We start from the raw sequence: 27,234 nt of genomic DNA, 5'->3' as shown, positions 1-27,234 counted from the left end.
CAGCAGCACAATGCGACAGCAGTGGACGAGTTTCTTGCGAAAGGCATGCACATGTTCTTTGACAGTCCGAATGTGTTCCCCACTGCGAGAATGTGAACAGGCAAAACAGTTCCTCAAGAAGGTATTCCACTGCAAAGTAACAAGCAAATTCTACCCGGTCTTTACAGCCACTTAATCTTCAGTAGAAGTACCAGGCAATTTCTGCATAGACTGCAAACACTGTCACGAGCCACCCCTGGCCAACTAACCTGCATGCTGAACAGAGTGCACGGCTATGGAAACCAGAGATGATTCAGCCAGTACATGCAAATTAGGACATTTAAAGAGCCATGCGTGCAACAACACAACTGCCAGACAGGTGATGCAGCATGGCTTCTGGAAGTATAGTTTGCCATTTAATATGTGCCATACTGTGTTTCATACTTTGCATGCAGAAACATGAAATTCAGGGCTCAAGAAATAGCCCATTACACATTTAAAGCAATAATTTTTAAACATTACATAGCTGATTTAACGTTAATGGAGCAAGTCGAGCAGCGACAGGTAAAAGACGCCATTACACAGGAAAGCTGTCTCATTACATTACAATGGTTTACTTTTGGCAGTTTCTCGTGCGATGGTCATAGCTGTCCTGGTGACAAAGCCTTTAAGACTTCCGTAAGCTTCAGTCTGTGACTAATGCTGCTTCCGTGAAATTGTAATGCCGTAATTTCCGTAATGCTGTTCCGTGAAAGATGTTACGTGGTTGTCACAAACTGCAATACGGGAGTTGATCACACACTCTGTGGCCACTGGGGCACTCAAGTGCAGAAATGGCACACTAGTGTGAACCTAGCTACACTGAAGCGCCGTTCTTGCTTGCACCTGCCCTACACTATTGCTGAACGTTTGCTCACAGACCAATTTTGCTCGTGGGAAAGTGGCTGAAAGGTAACACAACTGAAATTTCGTCAATGTCAACCCACTGAAACAAAAGTTCGCCAGCATGAACTAAACGAAACTCTTGTCACCCTGTATCGGTCAGATATGAATGCCATGTGACCACAGAATGTGTGGAGCAGTAATTCTTAATGACCAAACTAATACTTGCATAGTTTTTCACAGATTGCAGGCAAAGTATGAAACAGAGTGTCTTGCAGGAGTGACACTCCAGTGCTGCACTGATGTCAAGTTGATAAGCAAGCAACACTTTTACCAGATTGACTGTTGAATCAATGGGTATTTGATAAACTGCACTTGTTTCAACCTTCTAAACCCTGTGTAATGTTCAACTTCCTTTTGGCAACTCCACAGTGCAAAAAATGCTTTCCACTGCAATTTCCATAACGCTCGCCGTGCTAACAGGAAGAAAAAAAAAAAAGAGCCTTTAATGAAAATTTAAACCTCCATCACAAGATATATATTTATATAAATGCTAAAAAAATGCATGTTACATAAACGCATCCTTCACAAATCAGCTGCTGTACAAGTTCATAAGCTACCGTCAAATGGTAGGAACACAACAGTTCGGTTCAATAATAATCACCATCGCGAAACAAAAATAAAAGACACTCGTCAAACTCTTCTTTTTTTTTTTTGCACAATTTACAGCTGAAGACAATCGAGACACGATCTTCAACTGTCAGAAATTACATCAGCACAGTACATAAGAAATGTCCGCACCGACGTGTAGGCATTGACAGATGCCCGTCGTGCATGGGAAGCCATAATTGTCCCACTGGCCACTGCAACGACCGCCACAGCCAAGAAGGCATCGTGGCTACGAGAGTAATAATGTTGCAATGCGATGGTTTGACGAGCCAACCGTATTTCGCTGTCGCTTCTTCTATCGATTTAACTTGTAGGTGTGAAACTACAAGCTACATCCCTAATCTATCGTCACTTTCAGTGACAACTCAACTTTCACCTCATGCAACTTCCACACTAAGCGTACTTAGTCATATGTGCAGATGCATATCATTTCTAACCATCAACAATCAATCTAGCATAATTATGTTTACCTTTTCTTTAAGACCACCAGTGTAAAGCTTACTGAAGGTATGCATGCTAATGGAATAGCTAAAAAAGAAGAAAAAAGCATGAATGCCCTTGGGGCCTTTAAAGCCACCAATGCAGTCTCTACCTAATTACAGTTTAAACAATATTCCACTTATTAATAGTGCTGAACACAAAATGTGGATGGCAATGCACATCACTGCTACATGCAGTGACCCACGTTTTTACCAACTTTTAGATGATTTAGTGCGTAACGCTGCTCTGCTCTTAAATTCCATAACAGGACTGCAGCTTTTGGTTCGTGTAATTTGATAAAACCTGCGGCATCATTGCCGGACTCTTTCATCCAAACCGTAAGTTTAAGGCAGTGAAACGGGACCACGTATGCATGGCAGCTCATTTCCTCAAAGCATTAGGCTGCACATATTACCGTGGTTTTTATTTTGTTATAGAGAAACTACCCAGGCGAGGATGCAAGGTTTACTGAACTGTGCGGACAATAAAATGCAGCCTTGCTGCAAAATCATCATTCAAGGTTGTTAACAAAAAAAAAAAAAAAAAAAAAACCACACAAGGTCACGGCACGGTCGTGGCCGATTGAGATTTGAACGAGCAGCAAGAGATTACACAGTAGAACACCTTTTGCAAGCAATAACTCGAGAGCGTGACCTTGCACCGCTACTTATGAGGTCGAAAAAAAAAAAAAAAACTGCATAGGTGGTCGAACACCGAACACACAAGTTGAAATCACGCTAATGCATTACACACATTATCGAAAGCAGAAGTGAAAGAATGTGTTCTGCTCAGCCTTAACTTGTTTGTATTTCAACTGTCCACAATAGCACATATCATGTAAAGTTTCAGCAACGACGCAAAAGAGCCTCTGCAAGATACCCTGATGCCCGGGCATCATTTCACATCCACAGCCTTACTGCCAAGGCTTTCAAGAGTCCTGCAGCATTAATCGCGACAAGCTAGGTAGGATCCTGCACGATCAGATGACTAGTTGTAACTGCCTGCTACAGTCTCAACCGTCCTGTCGATTTCAGTGCAAGTCGTTCAGAAGCCGAGCCAAGACCACCTGAAGACGAGGCAGTAGCCAGTTGTGCGATAATTATGGCTGCCCACGTAACAGATGAAGAATTAAAAGCCACGCATGAAAAAGACAAAAGACAGGTCAGCAGTGCAGCATCCAGTCCCAAATTGCAGCTGCAATAAATGCAATAGAGTGAGGAAGAGAGGCAAGGAAGAGGAGGGAATGGGGTTTAAGAGTCATAAAAGCAGAAAAAACAAAAAAGACACTGAACACTGGCTTCAGCAAAGCGCCGAAACAGAAATCATCGTCTTTCTATCGTTGCCTGTTTTCAAACTTCTTTGTCGCCAAACACTAAGCCAACACCCAAAAAAGCCTCCCGTCAAAAGTTTATACAGTAATATAGAAATGACAATGAAGAAAAAACAGATGATTCTATACATTTTTTTTTCGAGTGTGTCCGCGTGTATAATATATATATATATATATATATATTTATATTTCTTTATGTATATAACCTTGCTCACACACACATGCACACGTCCATGAAGAGACATGCAGGCTCACAAAAAACAAGCACTCGAAAAAGGACAGTCACGCCACACATTTTTTTTTCTCCTCAGAAAAAAAAAAAGCAAGAGAATCAAAAGAAAAGAAATACGACAGTGGGCAAAACAAAGGGGAAATAAACTGAGTGATCAATTCCCGCAAAAATAAATTAAAACGGAAGAAATAAAAATGAGAGGGAAACGGGACAACTGTGTTGAAATTCCTGCATGAAAAGCCTGCCTGCAGCTTGGCGAACATGCAAATTTCAAGACATGCGAGCCGAAGAAATAAGGAGACAAAGAAAAGAACAACGATAGACAGTTGTAACTTGTCCGTAAATGTATTACCCTTTAAATAGTGCCAGGTGACTGGAGCCGTTGATGGCAGTAGCAACAGTGATAGCGAGCTCTCGTGTTGCTTTGTTCAACTACAAAGTAAGAAATATGATAATTATAAATATCTAGGGCTGTAAAAAACCGCCATCCGATTATTAGGTGCCATAGTGGGGAGCTACAGATTAGTTTTGGCCACCTAGGGTTCCTTAATATGTACTTAAATCGAAATAAACGAGTGTTTTTTTGCATTTCAGCCAATTGAAAGGCTGCCGGCACAGCTGGGAATCGAGTCCATGACCTCATGCTTTGCAGCGCAATGCCATTAGCCACTATGCCACCACAGCAAGCTGCAATGCCAGCCTTGGAACGTGAAAAAGTACAATCGTAGCCAAATGTACTAAAATTTGGAGGACGCTTAAGCGTCGCCTTCAAGAGTGGAATGCGATAGCATTCAAAGATCCCCGACTGCTTCTCATGCTTCGACAACTGGAGCGCACGTAACTGTAATGTTTATTGGGAAACGCTGGCCGAGAACGCTAGGCACGAAGGCGGGCTTTTCTGGTTGAAACTCGGCCTTTAGCGTGGGCCGTGATGTGGTGAAGGCTAGCGCCTTCTGGAGGTATTGCAAGAAACTGGGCGCGCCGCTCCATGGCCTCCGAGATACTCGCGCACTGGCACGCGCAAATGGAGGATGCCATAGCCGGTCTACAAATGGTAGAAACATAGAAAAAGGGGTTTCTTTGAGTTTTTGCATAACAGAATTACGTTTTCTCATCTAGTCAAATTAAAATTCCACGCTATCATGTCTGTTGGTTGTGTGCAAGTCATACGTTACGATTTTTCTACATATTTTAGCTTGAGAAATTCAATTATTTCAGTAACTTCCCTGCGCCACGTGGAGGGCCTGGGCATGGGTGGTTCGAAAATCTTTTTGCCGAAACAACTTCTGATGGTGGAAATGGGATTTTCTGCGACATGGGACCCTTAACGCTCTCTCATCGAAATTTGGTGAAACATATCACATGAATTGCTTGATTACTCAAGATGTTGGCGGTCCTTTACAGAATCACAGACTTTGACCTACTAGGTCACTGAGAATACGTGCTTCGCTCTTTATAGTCGCAGCTAGAATGATCCACACTGCAAGGGGAAATTTTTTTTACCCATTCCAGAGTAACACAAGACCACAAGTGCTACAAACAGCTCTTCAAACATTTAATGTTCATAGAAACTCTATTCATGAAATGTGCACATAATTTCTGTTGCCGCTGTTACATTGGTTCTAAAGTTGATGGCCACTGCTCCAGTCTGTTGGGTCTGAGAAACCAGTCAGCGCCTATTTTTATTACTTGTTTGAAATAAGTTTTCCCTAGGTGAAAATGAAAAATGTTTAGATTGCTTGTGGTAATAGTAAGAAGATTGGGCATTCTAGGATAAAAATGGTAGAAGTTGGAAGGTATGCAACACATGTGAAATGTTTTTGTGTTACGCGAGCGTTGTTGGCGAGGGGAACAGAGGGGAACAGGTCACTAACGATGCATTACAACAGAGGTTAAGCAGAATATGTCCTCTTTAGTTAAACTCTTTGCCACAAGAAGCTGCCACAAAGGTGCTCATGCCTATGGCTCCGGTAACCGTTATTCTGCAACAGGTAATACAGATGCGAACCAGCTAAAAATTCTCTCATAATAAGATAAGAAGACGAGTGCTTTGACAAGCTTCCCACTGGTAGGAAACAATTACAAAGTGCGTTTTTATTGAGCCACGTAGATGGGAGCGTCGCCTGCTCCGCTCGATTTTGTTTTAAATACAGCATTGCCAGCGATTCTACAACAGCACGCGCGCGCAAGAGAGAAAAAAAAAACAAAGAAAAGCGCCGCCCTCATATTTTAAAATCTCGCCGCCCCTGCTTTCCTCCTCCACGAAACATTGAAATGCACTGATCTGCGATGAGAGATGCATTATGGTATGTATACAAGTTGCAACAGCAAGTCCCACCCCCACTTGTCCAAAAAGAAAAGCACGAAGCAGGTTGTAAGAGTCCTGGTGCGATAGCCAAACCTGCTTCTCTGTGCGTTTTTTGGGCACGGGCGTGATGAACAATGAGGGAACGAGGATCTCATCGTGTAAGAGTAAATGGAAAAGAAGAAAAAAAAAAAATGAACCAAGAATGAGGAGGACAACAGGTGGTGCTGGTCAGGAAGAAAGAATGGTGGCTGCTTTCCTCTTCGGCTGCTGCGGAGTAAAACATGTCCCCCCCCCCCCTTTTTTTTTTGCTCGTTCATTCTACTGGAAGCTGGAAGAAGTCTCTCCTTCAACATCGAAGAACTTGTGTGGCCAATCAGGCCTGGCAGAACCCTGGAGAACCTGGTTAAAGAGAAACAAGCTGCATGAGAATGTGACAATTTCGCACTAAGAGGCTTTCTCAACACAACGCTGCAAAGAATGCACTCGCTCTAAAAGATGTTAACACCCTGTTGGGCAAATCTTATTCCAAATCTATCTTGATTGCATTTTCTTTCTTGAAAACTCTGCGCCCGCTACTTTTCTGCCAAGAATGCTGCGTCACGCTGATAACACGCATGCCATTTGTGACCATTACAGAAAGGAATGGCACACAATACAGATGACGATTATTATTGTTCGACGACAAGATAAGCCCCAAAGAATGCAAGCTGTTCTTGGAGTGCAATTCTAGGACCATTATTAAGTGGCAGCAACCACTACGATTGTAAGTCTGAGTTCGCATTCAACCGATGCTGGGCGCATCTCAATCCCAAGATGCGCAACCGCAATAGGGGATAAGCTTTTCAAAATTTTTGCTCATGCCCCGGTCAAGCAGTCCCGCAGGCATTAGAGCATGATACAAAGTGTAAAAACAGATATTAGCCCAATCATTGCCACATCATGTGTGTACTTGAAGACAAAGGCCTCTCCCCAGATTACCTGTCTTGTACCAGCTGACCCCATCTTATGCCTGCAAACTTCCTAATTTCATTGCACCACCCACAACTGCACTTCCCTTGGCACCCATCATTCTGTAACTCTAACACGCCGCCGGTTATCCACCATACAAGTTACGTGGCCTGTCCCAGCTTCATTTTTTCCTTCTTTATGTCAACTAAAATATCAGCTACGCCCGTTTGCCTTAATCCACACTGCTACATTCCGGTCTCTTAAGGTAATGTTTAGCATTTTTTTGTTCCATGGCTCACTGTGCAATGTTTATGTTGTTCTCAAGCTTCTTTGTTATTCTCCAAGTTTCTGCCACATATGTTAGCACAGGTAGCATGCAATGATTGTAGACATGTTTTTGTACAAGGACATAGAAGAGTAATCTACCAGTCATGACTTGGCAATCCCTGATGTGTGCACTCCAACCCATTTTTATGACCCAATTTCCCTGTTACTAATTCCTGTAGATAACTTAAGGTTCTAAAGGCGAACTATTAACCCTTTAAGGACAAGACATAGACACCCTCAAAAAATGTTTAATTTCGACCTAAGTGAGCAGAACACATCAAGAATAAGCATAATCAACAAAGAAGAAAATATTTTGCAGAAATTTTTTTCAGCAACAGGGGCGGAAAGCCCAGGCAGGAAACCGTAAGTGGGCTTTCCCCCAAGCCACCTATGGCTTCAGTTGGAATTTGTACAGGCAGCTCGCATCATATATGAACCATAGGTGCATATTCAATTTGCTTTACATCACACATGACACCAGTCCAGTCAGAGAATTTAAGTTGGTCTGTCTCCAGTGACAGTGCTTTCAAAAGAAAGTGAGCTGCATGCCAAACTTCTTCATCCCGTGTTTCTGCTCTAAACCAACAAATGACTCTTGCTGCTTGTCATTTGGCATCGGCCGAACACACTGAGCCAGAAGCTTCGTACTCAATACTAAAAACTCGGCATGATTTTTATATTTTTTTCTGGTATGCTGCCTGTAGGCAACACTCGTCAATGAAGGGTTAAATCACAAATTCTCATTTTCTTCTTGAGAGAAGACAGTGAAGATGAACACAAAACAGCAACACTTGCCTGTGTAACACGAGAAGTTCACATTTCTGAGTTACTTGTTTCACCATCCATCGGTTGCGAATACTCGGTCCACTGATGAGACAAGAGAAAAAGAAAGTGCAAGTCACCACCACGGCATCGTCATGCTGCCCTGAGAAGCTTGTTCGTGCAGCCATTCTATGACCAGTTACCATACCCTCGCATGCGTAACCCTTACCCCAAGTTAGGACCCTTGAGAATGAGGAGAGGGAAGAGAAGATCCGAAATGTATGGCAGTCGAAGAGGGCACTGATGTGTGCATTTACCGCAGAGCCTGAGAAGTAGTAGGGGTGTGCTAATATCAAACTTTCTGAATACGAATAGTTAGCTTCAAATATCGAATAATGATATGTACATGCATTTATTAGTAAGTTGGGTTAAGCTGTTATGATGGAACATTGCAATTGTGTTGTCAGTGTTAAAAAGCTAGATGAGTAAGCAGTTATAGTAAAACATTGTGTTTTCGGCTCATGTTAACTCGGCAAATTTAGTAATTCCCATTAGCTGTCCTTGCCAGCCTGTGCCCTATTATACCGTATCAAATGCCGTAAGCTCGGAGGCATTTGACTCTGCGCCAGTTGTCACACACTACACTTGCTGCCAAGCAATAAGCTCAAAGAAACTGCTGGAAATAAATAAACAAACAAAAGAAAAAAGTGCACTCCCACTGTCTGCAAACCCGCGCCCCTTGCTGCTGGGAAGGCTGGCTTTCCCACAAGGTTTAGACGTTTAGTCACTAGACAGTTTTAGTTTAGCGTACGCAACTATAGCATACGCTATACGCTATAATGTAGCGTACGCTAAGCAGTGCACGTTTTCTACAATTTTAGTTGGTCGGCGATATCTTCGGATCTCAGAGGCCATAATGCCGTCGTTGCGGCTATTTCGCGCCTGTAGCGATAGGTGGTGCTGACATCTCGAATGTTTCTTTCATTAGGTTTCGACTCGTTCGAAACGAGAAGCGATCTCGAAAACACCATGAGGTTATCCATAATACTCTGTCATCGAAGCAACCTGAGACTAAGTGAAAGCCGTTTACACAGTCATTTGCTACGAACGCAGTGCATTTTACAAAAGCAACGCCAAATTCAATTTGAAGCGGGCAGCTGGGACCGCCGCCATGCTTCCCGCAAACTCCGCAAACCGCTCAAAAACGCAAACGCTAACCCCGCTATTTCGTTTAGCGTTCAGCGCATGCGCAGTGACGACCCGCTATTTTTTAGCATACGCAATGGTATAGCGTACGCTACACTAAAACTGTCTACTAAGTGTTCTTTACAGGCAAAATTTCGCTAGCAGCACGAAATCATACTAAAATTCAGCAGGAAATCGCCCCAATATTCTTAGATTACCCTCTTAATAAAGTTTACCCTTTGGGGCTTATCCTGTCGTACAACAATAGTCATCGTCTGCTTTGGTCGCATTCCTTTCTTGAAAACTCTGTGCTCGCTACTTTTCTGTCATATTGCAATGCCATGCTGATAACGCACATGTCGTTAATGGCCTGGACGTGCAAGGCACGCAGCGCTAATGAAAGGAAAGGCGCGCAAGAAAAATGACGATTATTTCTGTGGGACAAGACAAGCCTCAAAGGGTGTAAACTGTTTTAAGAGTGCAGATAGAAACAAATGCTAAGAACTGTGTTTGCCTTCACGCAGCCGCCAATACATTCGATTTCATTCGAGCATTCGTATCCCACCGAATATACCAACATTTTCGAATATCTATAATTCGAATAAAATACGAATATTGAATATATAATATTCGATAATATTTGAAATTTTTGAATATTTGCACACCCCTTCTGAGCAGCGGACAATGTGGCAGGCAGCTCGCATGATTTAGAATACACTTCGAAAATGAGAAAGGCCTCTACAAGAACGCCTGGATAACATTCGATCTTTCTACTGAGTGGCTCCGAGTATGGGATGCCCGACTGGAGATGTACATGCTGCTGGATTTGTCTTCCTGTGTAGACCAGGGATCTCCACGAACAGCCTTTTAGGGTTACCACAAGCGGTCAAAACGAATCTGACCCCAACCCCAACTTGGGACGGATTTTTACATTACATTCTGGCAAAACCACCACACACCAAATCCACAATTGTGGAAAGACTATCGTGGCTCAGTGCTAGGCGATTTTGTTGAGCGTGTTTCATTTGTGCTCGCGGGCTTACACATGGGCGGGAAAGGACTCGAATGTTCTGCAATCTGCAAGTCACTTTCAAATCTAACAGCGCCTGTCTTATTGACTCATTCCAAACGTATGATGGTTGAGATCACGTATTGTAATGGGCACGTTCACGCGTGATTCGCACCAGAAGTGGGCTGATGGCTGCACGGCACAGGCTGGTTACAGGCTGGTTTGCTTCCACACTGCATGCATTTCTATTTTATGACAAATAAAAATGCACAATAAGCACTGCAAAGCATGGTGCACTGCAGGCTCGCATTTGGCCGATGCTGGCTTTTAGGGTTAGCGTTGCTGTCAGAGTGACGAGGACACCGAGGATACTAATTTGGGCAAAACAATGCCAAACTGGCTTACGGTTGCTCAAGTCCTTCGGCACGACCAAAAATTGCTACTTAAGAGGAAGCTTTAGCTCAAGTGCTCCTATCTAAATACATGTAAAAGGAGAATTCGTTTTTCTCGGCAACCACTGCACCAAATTTGATGAGGTTTGTGGCATTTAAAAGACAAACTTAAAATCTAGTGACTGTTGGTTTCGAATTTTTGAGTTAGGTGGTCATTTTTTTATTAAAAATTGGCAAAAATAGAAAATTTTCAAAAAACGAAACTATCAAGTTTACAACTCTGTAACTCAACCACTAAAAATGATAATACAATTCTGTGAATTGCATCTAATAGTACATCTAAAGCGGACAAAATTGATATGTTGCATATGAATATAAAAAAAAACTTTATCATAAGGAAATACAACTTTTGCAAAACCGTTGCAACCAACGTAACAAATTCACGTGAGATGTAAAATGACATATTGAATTTGTCCGCTTTGAATGATCTAATGGATGCCGTTTACAGAACCGCGATATCAGTTGTTGATGCAGAGCTATGAATTTGTAAACTTCGTGCTTCCATTTTTTTCAAACGGTCAAATATTTGAAAATCGTTTTAAGAAAATTCAAGCCCTAAATCGAAATTCCGCTTCCAACAGTCACTAGAATTTAACTTTCTCTTTCAAATGCAACAAATTTCATCAAAATCAGTCCAGGGGTTATCTCATAAAAACGTTTTTGCGTTTTACATGCATTTGAATAGGCTGCGTTGGAGTTGGGCCCGAGCTAAAGCTTCCTCTTAATTCATGGCTGCGGACTGCCACAGACGTGTGCGAGGAGAGGGGAGAGAGAGAGAGAGACAGAGAGAGAGAGAGAGAGTACTTACTAGGGTACTTACAGGCAGCGAGGCCAGCCTCTGGTGTGCCAGTGCATCGAGCGCGGGACCCGGGTGGGCCAGGCCGTGGGCGCCCAGCTTGGCCCCCTCGTCGCTCTTTTCCTCCTCACGCCTCTTCAGGCACGCCGTCTTGGGGTTCAAATTTCGCTCTGCGCACAACATGCGCACCGACACTTTAGACAGCACTGAGGACAGAGAGACAAAGTCACCGAACATTGTTTTTCAAAGTCAGCTTCGCCATAATAGATCCGTGTTATGTGGCAAAGTATGCACACCATAGCACAGTCAGCTTCCATTGTTTCGACCTCGACGGGAACAACAAAACTGAATGAATTATCTGGTGGATTGAATTAAACAAGATACAGAAAACAAGTCAGCTTCACCGTACTACATCCGTGTTATGCGGCAAAGTATGTACGCCACAGCACAGTCAACTGCCATTGTTTCGACTTCGACGGGAACAACAAAACTGAGTGAATTATTCGGTGCATTGAATTAAACAAGACAGAGAAAAAAAAAATGTTGAAACGTAGTGCCAATTCATTTGGCAGTATTTGCCCGATTTTAACATGCCCCCGAATAAAGCCTGCCCAATTTTTATATGTCCAAAGTAGTAAACCAACATAAAAACGACAGTAAAGCACCTAAACAAGGTAGAAATCTAATGCACGCACAAGTTTTTAGCAAGAAAAATTGTTGCCCCATGGCAGCCGGTTACCTAAAGTCTGCTTCGCCACATTGTTTTTCAAAGTCAACTTCACCGTAATACATTCGTACTATGCGGCAAAGCATGTAAATGGTGCGAAGACTGTTATGGTTTTGTGTACGATTCCACCATGATGGCAATTTTCAGCCCAAGTTATCTTTAAAAAAAAAAAATAAAAGAAGTGGAACAAGGTAGATGCTAGAATTGGGGGGGGGGGGGTAAATATTGTAATTAAACCTTGTCAGCTTAGGATATTGCTTGAAAACCTTCCTAGGGCAGGCCGAAAATGGGCATTTTTGACAACAGACGACGTGTGCTCAATGCATTAGTGTGGGAAACTGTACATTGAATTCAGGCATCTTATGTGCCAAAACCACAATTTCATTGTGCGGCACGCCGTAGTGGGGGAGTCCAGATTAATTTTTGACCACGAGGGGATCTTTAGCGTGTCCCCAATGCATGGGACACAGGCAATCTGCTGCTTTGTCAGTTGAGTGAATCTCACCAACCCAGCAACATGTGCCATCAATGGGTTGGTCAAATACACGCCCTCCCTAGTACTGCTCAATTTCGTGCCGCATGTCTAGGCAACGAATTGTGCTTTTTACTCGAGATGAGCTGGTCGTCCTGTTATACAACAAACCCGACATGTAATCCAGTTCCAACGCTTAAGTACAAGCCCCTTTCATGCTAGAATGGTGTGCCAAGACTGTCACATCCAGGGCATTAGCTGCATCCCAAGTCGACCAGAGCATTGGAATCAACAGCAACATTTGCTCAACGCCTCGAGCCAAGACAAAGCGCAGGCGAGACTCACCCCTGACTTGCTGCTCCAGGCTTGTAATGACCTCCACTGCCTGGTGTAAGATGTTCAGCTTTGTCTGGGCCTTGTCTGTCTTGAGGTGCATCATGCACATTCGGCCCAGCTCCTTGAACGCCTCGTTTATGTCCCTTACACGTATCCTGCACATAGCAACAGCAGCGCGAGGTCAAGGCAACATAATGCTGGCATGTTAACCTGCAGAAGCTCACTAAAAAACAATGCGCGTGCAGGATTCCAAACAATATGGAGGTCCACAGGATGGTGAAAACTTTGAAGTGATCAACAGTGGTTGATCACTTCAAAGTATTCACCATCCTGTGAACTTCAGAGCTACGCATACACCAGAAGCGCTTACCTTTCCCGCGCATTGTTCGCCTGTCTCCTCTCCTTTTCTCGCTCTGCCTTAACTTCTGGGGGTTCGTCCTCATCTCCGGAGCTGCACAGAAACACACAGCACCAGGCAAAGAGATCAAGCACCGGCAGAACGAGAGTGGCCAGCATGCTTCCATGCGGCGACCAACAACTGAACGATTGGTGGATTCGCAGGGCCTCACGTTTCAAAGCAACACTGAGGCTGTGTGAGTTGCCGTAGTGACAAACTCTAGATTAACCCAGAACATCTGGGGTTTTGCAATTAAAAGGCGCACACAAGTCCCATATACGAGAGCGCTTTTGTATGTCAACTCTATCGAAATGCGACCACTGTGGCCTGGAATCGAACTAGTGATCTCATGCCAGCAGCAGAGTGCCATTAGCCACTGCATCGGGAATAACTATTGCTGCAGAAGTGAAACGCACTGCGCTGAGAGGGCCAGACAAACATCGGCCACCGTACAGGTGCCATGCTTGTACTGTGCCAACAAGCAACACTTTAGTGGACTGGACCGTTACACCTAAAATCTGTAGATAAGACTATAACATGCAGCTCAACTTCTCTGTACTTGTCAGCCCCATACCCCTTCACTGTGCCAAGCTACACTCCTGTTTATTTGTGCACCTATGTTTCCTGTGTAAGAAAGTTAGCCTTCAAGTATAGAACTCTTCATTGGTGAGGTCGTCACATTTTGTACTGCAAAATTAGTGGGGAAACATCTAATTTGTACTGAAAGTACGTTCTAAAGCATAACATGTTTTTTTTTCAAACTGGTAATCGCCCCCAAAGAGAGAGAGAGAGAGAGAGAAAAAAAACTTTACATGTGACTAAATGCTGTAGCGATGACTTACCCGGCAAATGCGTCACCATGGCCGCTGTTGCTATTGTTTCCAGCAGCTACTTGCCAACGGCTCCTGCAGACCAAAAAATATAAATCACAATTTCAAAAAAATCAATGTCGCACATAAACATGAAGCACAGCCAAATCAGCCTCCAAGATAACGGGGGAAAAAGAAATTTCATGGGACAAATGTCATTTGCATTAATATCACTGAACAGGCTAGTGAATTTCCCAAGCTACGGTGACTGCGTACAAGGAAGCACAGTTCCTATTCGATTATATGGTGGTTAATTTAAGGCTATAAGGTGCGAGTGCAGAAGGAGGATGCAAGGGGAAATGTGCACAATAATACGCAGCCATAAACAGTCTCAGCCATATAAAAACAAGATTACCAAAACTGCAGTACTGGCACCATCAAATTTAACCAATAGGTGAATCTGTCACCCTCACATAAAAGGCATGGAGTGACTTACAAACTTTTGATGTAATGAAATAGGGAATTTAATGTTGTTTACAGCACGAATGATCATGTAACATTGAGGTATGACTGACCTCAAGTATGGTCATTTCGGTACTCATAAAGCTTCAGAACTAGTTTTGTGAGCCACTGAATCATGATGGCAGAGAAAGATTTTAAGAAATTCAGCCTCCCTGTCATGTCACCAGGGGAAACTAAATGCGCAAGAAACGTTCGTATGTACACAAACTAAGATTTTCCAATTGTAACACTGCACCAAAAGGTCAGGCCCCTGAACCTGGCAATCTACATACTGCCTTTGATTGGACTTATGTCCAATTTTTTCGTTTATTTGATCCTGAACAAAGATTTTGGCTGACACCTATACCAATACACCCATGTGTCAAAGCTTTTGTTACTTCAAACCTGAAATTGGGCCTTGCCAGATAGTTTGAATTTGCCTGGTTGGCACAGAAGCAGCCGACTCCAACAGTGTCTGCCCTAATGGCACTAGAGGTCAGGGAATGAGCTGAAGAACCATCATCTCCTCTCTGTTGTCGGTCCAACTCGGGCAGATTTCGAAGCAAAAATGGCACCTCACAATGAATGATTAGTATTTATCCGATTCTAACACGCATAGTCTTTGCCAAGAAATTGGGCCCGAAAACTGTACGTCGTACAGTCCGGCACCAAACCAAAACCACCTTCGCAATGTTTACAACAGCCTCCCCTAACAGCCAATGTCTTAATTGCCACCATCGTCACAAAATGGCGGCAAAACACTTCACATAGGATGGCAACGACGTGCCTGCCTCTTTAAGGCTTTGATTATGAAAGGTCATTCAAAAGGTACATTATTTTACATTCTAGGCCAGCGGCAAAAAGTGGTATCGTGTGTTTTTGGACATTCCGGAAAACTGCCACTCACAGGATGAACTAGCGAAATGGCTAGTCTAGGCATGGGCCACTATCCCACATGCGATTGTAGAAGACTGGCTCAAGGAAAGCGAAATACCAAATGCAACACGTGGTAGAATGCAAGGAGGGCGGCGTGTTGTGTTCTGTAGGCAGCCATAAAGAGCTGTTCATGACGATAGACATTAAGCATAAACAAAATCCACTCTGTGAAGCCAGATCGCCAGGATCGGAGGCCTGACATCGGGTGCATGCTAGATACAGGTAAACACTGTCAAACAAAGCAGCAGTATGCATGGACGTCACTTCCTCTGCCTCTGCTTACAATTCGACCGAACCTCTCTCATCAAGCTGCCCAAGAGGGGTTCAACAAACTGACCGAGACCTCTTGCTGGACTTTCCTCCCCCAGAGGAAGACGTGGCAGTCGGGGTGGTCAGGCTGGCGCCCAGGGGACCCGGGGAGTTCGGGGGGCTGATCTTGCTGTGCTCCAGTTTGTCGGCGGCCTCCTTGCACTTTTCCACCTTGATGCCCGGACTGCTCTCCACTGTAGAGAAAAGGGGAGATTCGCACACACCATCATCATCACTGCCGGCACATCACATCGACCTCACATAACATCACATAATCAAAATACTTGCTACAGTAGAACCCTGCTGAGGAGTGTTTCAGGGGACCACGAAAAAGAAAAATGCAACGGCTGGAAAGACGTAACAGTGAGGAAGGCACCAAATTGCCACAGCAACACCAGAAACAGCTTCGGAACATCTCTGTGTGAGTGTATAATTAAGGGACACATTTGTTCTACGACAATGGGGGCGTTCCACTCCCAATATGCTTCACTGCATAACACAGTTTTATTGCAGCGAAGCTGACTTTACAAAGCAAGCAAAACCAATTGTGTAGCAAAATGCACAGTTTGTCACTTATCAGACGTGAGTATCATGTACTTATGGCATTCATACTTTAGATTTTGCCTCTGCACTGCTAAATTTACGTGACCACTACATACGCAGCATAAGATGTGGGAACATCACAGAAAGGCTACATCTCAAATGGGAACATAATACATAGGAGTGAATGGCCTTTATGTCGAGACTGCGAAAATGCGACACATCAATCTGTGTGTCCACACGCACACAACTTTCGCAACAATGCAGAAGTTCGAATAAAATAATATTAAGCGGAGACGCTCCTCAAAACAACTTTCTTTTATTACTTGTACTTGAGGTTTCAAAATTCAGCCAATTATAGAGTTTTCTATGCAGATTTCAAATATGTCATTACTTTTTGTACAGCTGTTATAGTTTTTGAGTTATGTGATGCACAATGGCAGAATATAGTGATCTTTGTGGGCATTTTTTTATGTACTAAATTTTCACAGAAAGCATCGTGCTGTAGCTTGTTTAGCTCTTTCTAGATCACAAAGTGCCAATCTCTAGCCAAACAGAGTGTACAATTACTGGAACTGTGCAAAAAAGATTGGAGCATTTCAACTTATTTTTTTCCACGATTCCCTGAAATATAACCTTTTAATTTTGCAACTACTGATGGGGGATATCGAAATTTCAAGTAGGTATCAGCACTGTACATATCTTCAAGAGTATGCATGCCAAATTTCGTTAGTATAAGACAATTATAAATGCACAAGGTTATTTTCATGTAATCATGAAAAAAATTTGTTGAAGTGCCCTAATTTTTTTCGTAGTTGCAGTAATTGTAGATGCTGTTTGAATAGATATTGGTACTTAGTGGCCTAAAAAGAGCTAAATAAACTACAGCACAACGTTTTTTGTGAAAATGTATCACACAACAAAGTGGCCACAAAATCGATCTATTTAGCCATTGTGTAGGACATAGCGTAGAGACGGTGAATATTCCATGCTGTCGAATATTTGATCGAATAGTTCTCCATTCGTTATTCGCTTCGATTCAAAGTAAGGTATTTGATATTTTCAAATTATTCGGCGGTCTCGAATTGGCAGCCAAAAGCCACAAACGACCAGTACAAATACAAATCTTGGAGGCTATGTTTTATACGCCATGGCTGCCATACAGCAGCTGCAGATCTCGAAGGCTATACATTTTTGCATTAAAAAGCCGGAAATATGTCATCGCTGTACAGCCCACAACGTGGGCAGCCCTGCATTGGTGTAGACATCAATTTTCTTTCCTTGCTTTCTTTTATCCTCAACCTGACGAAGCCTCAGCGTTGCCCTGACCTTCAGTCGCGCGACGCCAGTCGCACTTATTCACATGTTGGCTGCTGCCGCTGTAGGTGAAGATGGCGTCGACCACACCCGTGTCTGGGCAGCGCGCACACGCGAACCCGATATGGAACTTTTTCCTGAAAGTGCATGCTGGTGGTGAAGCGCAGTGTGAGACCTGCGGAGTTGTTTTGAAGATACCTGCTGGCACTATGACGATGCTTGTCACCCACTGGAAGAAACATCCAGGCAAATACAAAGACTACACTGAAATGTACCAACTTTACAGTTTGCCGAAAAAGAAAAGCGAGACTAAGAGGCTATCATCGCAGCTATCCGTAGCCAGCTTGTTTAAGCCTAAACTTCAGTCGTCATTGATAAAAGTGCAAGAAATGACAAAGAAGACAGCAGCATTCATTGCATGCGGCCTGCAGCTGTACAGCGTGGTCAAAGAAGAAAGCTTCATAGAGATGATGCGCTGTGCAATTCTGGAGCATGTCGTTCCATCGAGGAACATCTTTTCATGAATGGTCGTTCGCAAACTTGTACGCGACGAAGAAAAATGACCTGAAAAAGCGCGTTAGGGATGTATTTGACAACGACGGTGCCGCGTGCTTCACTTTGACAACGGATGGGTGGACATTGAGAGCCGTCAACAGCTGTGTTACGGCCCACATGATGGATCGAGACTTCAAACGGCACGCATACGCTCTCACCTGCAAACCAATGCCACAGGAGCATACTGGAGAAAATATAGTTCAGTTTCTCCAAGACGTGATCAAAGAGTGGGGTCTGCCCGATAACAACCCGACTTTTCTCATTGCTGACAACGGCAGGAACTTCGTTTCAGCTGTTGTCAAATCTCAGTGGTCAGAACTTCTCTGTTTTGAGCATACCCTGTAGCTGTGTATAAATGATGCTAAAAGGGAAGTGGCAAGTTTTTCCCAGCTTTGTGCGAAGTGTCGAGCGATTGTGGGTCGCTACAAGAGAAGCGCGCGTGCACGTGCATGGCTTATGGACATTCATGAAGTGATTGGACAGTGATAGGACAGCATGAAGTGATTCAAGACGTCCCCACACGCTGGAACAGCGAGTACGCCACGATGGAGAGACTCGTCACACTCCGTGCCCCTATTCCAGTTGAACTTTGCGAATAAGATGTGGACAACTTGAACTCCAAAGAATGTAAATTAATGGCTGCAGCTGTAAAAGTCTTGGAGCCACCAGACCAAGCAACGACCGACCTGTGCGCAGACCGCTACCCTGCACTTTCCCAAGTGATACCTGCAGTGCACTGTACACAAGTGGTGCTGCATTGGCATGTGTCCGAAGGTGAGGAAGCAGCATCATCTGCAAAGAGCCTTCTGCGCAGTCTTGCAAGAAGGTTCCCTCGCTTAAAAATGGTGCATGTTCCAGCAAATGCAATGCTAGTTGACCCTTGCTACAACGTCATTTGCTACACTGAAAAGAGCCAAAAAAAAAGTGGGCAAAAGCCACACTTTTAAACTGCAGCAAATGAGCTCATGCCAGCCCAAAATGACTGTGCCCGGACAACTCCTCAGACATAGAGAAGCCTCCAGCTAACACTCTCTGGAGTGCTTCTTCCTCATTAAGCTCCAACGTAGTGCAAAAGAATGCACATAAAAGTGTTCCTTGCCAAGTGACAGACTACTTGGCTGCACCCCTGTGCTTCCAAGGTCAGGGAACCCTTTGGGGTGGTGGAAGAGCCACGGTAGCCGGCTCTACCCTGTGCTTGCCAACAATGCACAAAAGTACCTCTCGATTCCTGCCACGCAGGCAAGGAGTGAGAGGCTGTTTTCAACAGCAGGAAAATGTTGCTAGCAGCCGGCGGGAACTGCTGCTTCCAGACCACGTGGAGCAGCTAGTATTCTTGCGTGAAAAACTTGTGAATGCAGTAAAGAAAAGCAGTGTGTGATTTCCGAATAAAATTCGGACTGTTAATAGTTGTTAGTTTCACGAAATGCTGTGCCTACATATGTTCTAATTCTTTAAAAGGTGTCTAAATTAATCAGGTCATGATAAAAATGCTCACTTTTTTAAATATGTGATATATGCTATTTGAACTATTCGATTCGAAATTATTCGACCAAATCACTATTCGCTTTGAATTCGCTTCGAGCCTCAGATTCACTATTCACCCGTCTCTACTATAGCGGCTACACAGGAACTAATGACATATTTGGAATCTGCTTGTAATGCTCAATGAGTGGGTAGATTTTAAAATCTCTAGTACAAATATTTTTAAAAAATGTTTTTTCGAGGAGTGCCTCACTTTAGGAGGTTTAGAACACCAGAGCATCACTCTGGCTATAAGAGATGCCACCTAGGATTTCTCTAATACGCCCCAAAATCTAAGCACCCCAGCTTCATTGTTATGCAGCCGTATCAAACCTCTGACTGCAGAAACAAGCAAGTTATTTTCTCAGTGAGAAGAATGGCGGTGCCATCTGTCATTGCTACCGCCACACACGATGCAAGCCACGTCTCACATTGTAAGAGGGACAGATAGAGCTAGCAATCTGCTGCTACAGTTTTTTTTCCAGCATTGCTGCTTGATTCACACTCCTGATTTATTGTGAATGAAATGAACAAGTACTGCTCGCAGACATGGCATTACAAGAGGATACACAGCGAAACGCCATGTCTCTTACAAGATTTGCGTGCTGACAAGCTAGATCTGTTCTAATAAACTTTGCCCCTTTTAGGTAACATTCATTAATATTACCACCAACTCGTTTTACACCAATGCATTATGCCTGCGGTAATGGTTTGCTAGCTGCGAAATTTTCCCCTATTATGAAGATTTATGTGCCTGGGACACAAGATGAGAGACGAGGTGCAATTTGCCATCTGAAGCATAAACACTTACCATAATGAGTTGGATTTTGGCTGTTGGGAGTCGTTAGCGATGTCCTGCTCCTCATAGAACTGTCGGACAGGGCAGGTGGGCTTGCCTGCACAAAAGCAATGTGCAATGAATACAAGTACAGCAGCATACAGAAAAAGAATCTACAAAAACAAGAATGTGCTATATTCCTTACACCGTCACGAACGTAACAGAAATTTCCTCTAGTTTTCACATGTAGTTAAACAGCTGATTTACAAGAAAGTGGAGTTGGCATCAAACATCTTCTGGGGCCCGAGTTCTGTGAAAAAGTGGGATTTTCTAACAGCTTGTGTCTGTTGGACCTGTACGGGTCTACATAGTCCTCATATACCAGTCTATACTAGAAATACAAATACCAGCTAATATTTAGCCTTTTTTTTATGTTTCTGTAACCTGTACACCTTGCGCTTTTGGCTTGATGACCGAATTTATAGAATAGCTGCTGGCGAGAAAAGAAAGAAAAAAACCAAGAAATTGATGCTCACTCCGTGTGCGTCAAGGGTAGGCATGCCAGGCGAGAAGGGATGCCCTGCTGTTAAGGAAGCCAGAAGTCCGTTGGAGTGTGCACCGGGCGTGAGCCCCAGCGCAGGCCCCAGCGCAGGACCCAGGGAGGCACCCTCAGCGTGAGTCCGCAAGATGCTCAGCGCATCGTCCAGCCGCTCCTCTAGAACCCCTCGTGTCTGCTGCGCACGCACATACACCCAAGCATGCACAACCGGGCGTTACCAATGACGCAGCAACAAAAGTCCATCGACAAGTATTGAACTTATGACTCACCAGACAGACAATGGACTCAAAGCTATAACAGAACACTCACATGGCACTGAACAGAGGAAGATATATTAAGGAAATTAAATTTTGAGTTTTACGTGCCAAAACTACGACCTTGATTACGAGGCACGCCATAGTGAAGGACAGCAGATTAACTTTGCCCACACAGCGTATTTTTAATGTGTACCTAAGTACACAAGTGTTTTTCTACATGTTGCGCCCATCCCGATGCAGTCGCTGTTGCCAAGATAAAACACATATCTTGAGCTCAGCACTGGAGCGCTACAGCCACTAACCCACCGCGGTGAGTGAAAGGGAGCCAGCTGCAACCAAGTGACATCAATGCGAGAAACAGTAGCTGCCACTTGTCAAACTGCTGACAGTTCTTTTTGACTTTTAACAACACAATGGGTAGACCTTCATATCCCTGCCAATGTAATTCACCAATACACTGGGTCATACATCAAGGGCTGGAAAAAAAGAAAGAAAATGCCTCCGTCTTTGACACAGCAATGCAAGAATGTTAGTTTAAAGCCAATGCATGAACAAAAGTAAGAAAAAACACTGGTAATGCAGACAGAGATGACCTCGCACAATTATAATTGCAAACAAGAAAGCCACAGGAACAGGCAATGCAGTACAGCACACGTGTACATAACAAAAGCTTAACAACAACGTGCACCATGCTTGAAAGTCTGCTATCCAAAGAAATTGAACAATTTGCTTCACTACCTGAATTACCTTTACGAGCCACTGAATTCAATCACGATAGGCATTTGGTGATGCAATAGTGGTTGGCACTAACTTCAACAGGATACGAAATTGTTGAATTCTTCAGCTAAATAGCATTGTGCACAATGTGCAATGTTTCGGGTGATCCGGACAGCATTCTGTGTCATTTATGAATCATACAAATCCACGACCTACAATTGGTGGCCTTAACCGCGGTAGGAATGTCACGGCACTCTAGAGAGCTTTAGCTGTTGTGATGAGCATGTAAGCTTAGACACATGCTCTACAATTCGAATGTGCGAATACCGAAAGCAGATTGCAAATGGAACATCGAATCAAATCTAGAAAAAAAAGAAAAGGCCGAACATGAGTTTAATCCTATCACAATATTTACCACAAAGTAAGTTCAGTCGGTCCAGTCGACTTGAACAAACCTTGTCCTAAAAGAGGCGGTGATGTACCTGTGATACCACTTATAGCAGCGGAGTTTTGTGAATTGCAGCATTCAGGTGTTGTTTGAGTGATGTATGAGCATGCTCCATGTAACTTCTTGCATTTGTGTATGCAATGGATGCTGGGATTACTGTATTTATTCGAACCTAGGCCGACAGCCTTTTTTTTTTTTTCAATAATCATATGCCAAGCTCTAGGGTCGGTTTAGATTTGGGGATTTTAAAAATGTGCCAGGCTGCAATTTAAAATTACATATATATATGGTGCATAGCTAGCGCCATCCACGAAAGTCAGTATTACAGCCGCTATTAGCCATGCCAGTAGCCAATGGGCAGTACACAAGCGATGTCGCTATTTTGACCTACCGGCGTGTGGTGTGGCGTTATCGTAATGGCATCAAACGGGTGATGTCCCTATAGTGCCGCTTTCAAATGAAAAGATGCGCTAGCTGCAGAGGCATCGTGAAACGTTCAAGTCGGGCGGAATTTCAGCATTGATGAGGAAAACGTTCATAGTTGGAGGGGGCAATGGGGGATGCTTTCAGTGTGTGCTGCAACGAGGAGATGACAGCGATAAGGAAAATAAGCGCGCTATAACATAGAGGAGCTGTTCATCAAGACCGCGCCTCGTTTCGATGCGTGTGAGCCGTGCCGCACTGTCTATATATGCATGGGCACGTGTACGTGAGCTTGCATGCGTCTGCAAGCATGCGTGTGGTCTGGGCTATAGTGACGAGGCTAGCACCGATGATAACGTAGAGTGAGCTCGGCCTGTTCATATTAAATAAATGCTGTTTTCACGTTGTGAACGCTGTCCTCACTTTTTTGTTTGGCCTACATTCGAGGCAAGTTTCTTTATTTTTTCTGGCTTCGAATGTTCGGGGGTCGGCTTAGAATTGGGGCAGGCCTAGATTTGAATAAATACGGTAAATTTTTCTAGTAAGCCTTTCCTAAGTGGGGCCACAAATGTTTCATTTACATGTGTTCATTATGCACACTAGATGACATACATAAAAGCTAATCACATATTTAAGTACAAAAAGAAAAAAAAGTACTCCGATATTTTGGCAAAGAAACAATGAAGTTTAGTTCAAAGCCACTGTAACTCTTAAAGAAAGCCAGCACCACCACACTGACTGTTACAAGGAAATAGTACAAAATGCAAAGGGACAAATGACACACGCAGCTCTTCCTAGCAACAGCTTGTCCATGTGACATGCTGACACCGCAGGGCCAAGGACAACACAGGCACAGCGAACGTGGGACTCCCATAAACGGCAAAGAGACAACATAGGTGGGCATGCGGGTTAGTTACCTCCACTGAGTCTCCAAAAAAACGAAAGTCACCATCACAAGCGTCATCAGCCAGAGTAGTAGAATGGTGCTACGTGAGAAGGGTCAACAGAAAGTGCAGTCAGGTTCGTGCACAAGATGCAACAATAATTTTTGCAGCTGATGAATGGGCGAGAAATCATCCCTTCTTCAGTGACCGTTCCTGAGCTACCCAACTAAGTGCAAATGCAAACACAGAGCAGTCCACTACAAATGACATATCCCAAAGCACAAATGTCAGGTCACTAATAAACAGCCACTGATACAGCAGACCTAGTCAATCTGACACTGTTTACTTTGTTCTTCGGCTAATTCAAGCCCAACCGAAGGTCCCTGCCAGCACCCAAGCATTTGCCAGGACTTTTGTAGGTGCTCACACTGCCCCTCACTAGACTACGATGGTGCTCCCAATCATTCATTCCAATGGTTGCAGCACAGGTCTTGGTGGCACGATGTGACTGAATGGCACAGCCAAATTGCACTACAGTAAAACCTCGTTAGACAGTACCGGCTTAATCGGTAGTTTCGTTTTAAAAGTAGTAAAGACAAATCCCCGACTCAGCGGCCATTGAACATAATGTGTTTTGTATCCGCGTAAACCGTACCAGCTTATTGCGTACATATTGTTTAACACATAGTGTTTCCACTTTTCGTTGCGCAAACACGGCGGTGCTTCATCTCCATCGGACGGCCCGGCAGAACAACAAGCCTCAGAGGTCTGAACAACGGCCTCCAAGCGCCCTGTGCGTTAGTGCGTGAAGCCACATCAATATCCTTTCGGCGCCGTGCAAAAAAGGAGTCGCGTCATGCCGAAGCTTGGATAAAAAAGACATCGGGTGCTCAGCATAGAAGAAAAATTAGACATCATTCGTGTTATCGAACGTGACACGAACTCGGCACTGGCACGCGACAGAGATCTACTGTTGACTACGGTGTGTGTGGCATTTGGAATGCGAAGTTGCTGCTCGACAGCGCTGCTGCAACCGCGAAGAGATGTCGGCTACGAGGTTCGACTTTTCGCCATCGTTGCCTCTGTTGTTGCCGAAGTGTCGACTAGCGACAGTGACGAGGACGACACGGAAAGCGATAGCACGGGCGATTCAGGCCCGACGGTGGCATAAGCTGCGCGTTTCAGCCTCATGAATGCAATCATCGCGACGACAATAGGGGCGCGATAACGTAACTCTATTCCAAATGAAAATTATTCCAAACTCCGGCACCCGTAATGAAAAAGGCGCCCCCGGGACTTCTGCAGCACTACTGCGCACGTGCACGGTGAATACGTAACACCAACGAGGAATCTGCCATGCAAGTGTTTGCCGAGAAGAGGGGGCTGGCTGAAAAGCTGGCACGCAGCTTCAGTAAGTTTGAGGTCGCTGTTGTCGGCGTGCTAGGCCGGCGGCGGCATCAAATGAAAATAACGCTTTTGTCGCGCGAAGTGAATAAATACTGCATGTTTTTTCCCCTTTCATCGCACTCTCTGAGTTCCGTTTTCGACAGGTAAGTGGGCGATCTCATGCTATTCGGTTAAACAGTACTACCGTTTAGTACGTACCTTTCCCGAGCTCCGGCCAACTACGGTTTAACGAGGTTTCACTGTATAACCAAAATTTGCTATGGGGCCTGGTGGGGGGCCCTTCAAGTGTGAGGCCAGTCGAAAAGGCTCGAGGGAACCAGAAGTGGCTTGGTATTGACCCCGAATGAAATAGTTGTGCGGTATTTTAAGAAGTACTTAAATCCCAAACAAGCTTGATGGCATGGAAGACAACTTGATTCTCGGGCGATTACTTTTGGAGATACAGTTGAACCCCGCAATAACGAAATCGGTGGAGAATGCGAAAAAATTCGCTTTCGCAAGAATTTCATTGTTGCGAAAAAAACAGCACAGATAGGTAATGCATCGCAGAACGAAACTTTACTGTCCAATTTCCATTAGCCTACTTTGCAAGCTTTGCTCGAGGATATAGAACCGCATTGCCAACAGTACAAAGCGTGCCGCATGCGTCAACCAGCAGTGGCAGTACTGCTGTAGCGCAGTATTCTCGGTGAACTGCTTTCGGAGATGTGATCACATTGCGAGATTTTGCGTAACTCAGCACTGGACGCAGAGCACCCGTAGGCGCCGACACGTCCGGTGCCGATCACAAAATTGATCGTATCTCGTGTAGGTGAATGCAAACGATCGAGATAACGGCTCTTTCGCGCAAATCTACGTCCAGCACCGGATCAGCACACAATGCCTCTCGGGTGGTACCAAAACCAATCATATTCCCGGACGATCGCTCAATTATGGCCCGATGCGTGACACTCCATATGCCACGACGGCCATCTCAAGCACCATCAACAATTCCATGTAGATGGGACGTGGATTTCTTTGTTCTTGCTGCACTTTTCTCACCGAGGCACACATTACGCAGTGCACTGCCGCAATCGGGGATTGTTGTTTAAAACGCATGTCCAGCTTGCATACAGTTTCGCCTTGCGTGATTGGCCTAGGCCTTGCCAAGTCGTCAGCCGCAGGGAACGCAAACTGAACGCGCGTTTCGAACAACGATCTACGATCTCACCTGGTAGGCATGCAAACACTCTCGTCACATGTCGGTAGCAATGTGCATGCCGCTCATGGTGCCGCTTCAAATGGGCGATCAACAGACAAGATGGCGGCCATGATGTGTTTCCAGCGCACTGATCGCTTCCGGCGCTTGGTTGTTCTTGTGAACAAAAATGGCTGCTCCAACACAAGTGTAATGTGGTGGTATTTTACGCAATTTTAGTGCAAAACAATCGCATTTGAGCACATTTTGGAGCCTGCTAGCCTTACGCAATATGCGGAGTTATGTTCCAGCAAATTTCGTTGATGTGGGATTGCAGTACAGCGACGTTTCGTTGCTGAGAGGTACAAAATGCATTGAATCCTATGGGCGTTCACAGGGGATACCAAAATGTTTCGTCGTTGCGGTATTTCGTTATCGCGGGTTCCGACTGTAGTTTCCCTTTCGCGAGAATAAGCTCATCCTGGCACAAAGCCCCTCGAAGTATTATTCGAGGGCTCTGCATTATTCCTTGGTCCTAAGCTCGCTATCAGTGCTCTCTTGGCACTGATAGCGAACTTAGGACAGCGCCAGAAACATTTGTCAGGGATGCTTTGAGTGTCGAGTCCTGCGAAATTTCGCGAAAGTGAAACTATCTACGAAAGTGATTACCCGAGAATACCGCCCAAGGAGTTCTTTTCAGACAACGATGAGTAGCGAAGAGAACTCATTTTTGAAATGCGATTCCTTGTATAAAGGTACTATTTCTTTTTCAGTTCATCTTGCATTACATTCAGTTTTATTTATT

The 27,234-nt window shown here is 44.3% G+C and overlaps 1 protein-coding gene across 14 annotated transcripts in view; it reads right to left on the bottom strand.

Annotated features, from left to right (window-relative positions):
- Positions 1-1,559: 1,559 nt before the first annotated feature.
- Positions 1,560-27,234, bottom strand: part of LOC142583235 (transcription factor 4-like) — a 161,838-nt gene continuing 136,163 nt past the window's right edge. For 7 of the 14 annotated variants that reach the window (XM_075693610.1, XM_075693612.1, XM_075693607.1 and 4 more), the window contains 10 exons: positions 23,879-23,947; positions 21,094-21,291; positions 20,591-20,675; positions 15,875-16,040; positions 14,134-14,196; positions 13,265-13,345; positions 12,904-13,049; positions 11,372-11,529; positions 7,951-8,022; positions 1,560-6,279 (listed from right to left, as the gene is read on the bottom strand). In XM_075693610.1, the coding sequence (XP_075549725.1) occupies positions 7,969-8,022; positions 11,372-11,529; positions 12,904-13,049; positions 13,265-13,345; positions 14,134-14,196; positions 15,875-16,040; positions 20,591-20,675; positions 21,094-21,291; positions 23,879-23,947 (1,020 nt within the window). In that variant the 3' untranslated portion in view covers positions 1,560-6,279; positions 7,951-7,968. The remainder of the gene's footprint in view (positions 6,280-7,950; positions 8,023-11,371; positions 11,530-12,903; positions 13,050-13,264; positions 13,346-14,133; positions 14,197-15,874; positions 16,041-20,590; positions 20,676-21,093; positions 21,292-23,878; positions 23,948-27,234) is intronic. The other 7 variants (XM_075693613.1, XM_075693620.1, XM_075693617.1 and 4 more) reach the window with 4 other exon arrangements.

Source organism: Dermacentor variabilis, chromosome 5, assembly GCF_050947875.1.
Source record: "Dermacentor variabilis isolate Ectoservices chromosome 5, ASM5094787v1, whole genome shotgun sequence".
NCBI classification, from domain to species: domain Eukaryota; kingdom Metazoa; phylum Arthropoda; class Arachnida; order Ixodida; family Ixodidae; genus Dermacentor; species Dermacentor variabilis.
The sequence above is the reverse complement of the archived record's forward strand: the minus strand, read 5'-3'. Positions and strand labels throughout refer to the sequence as shown.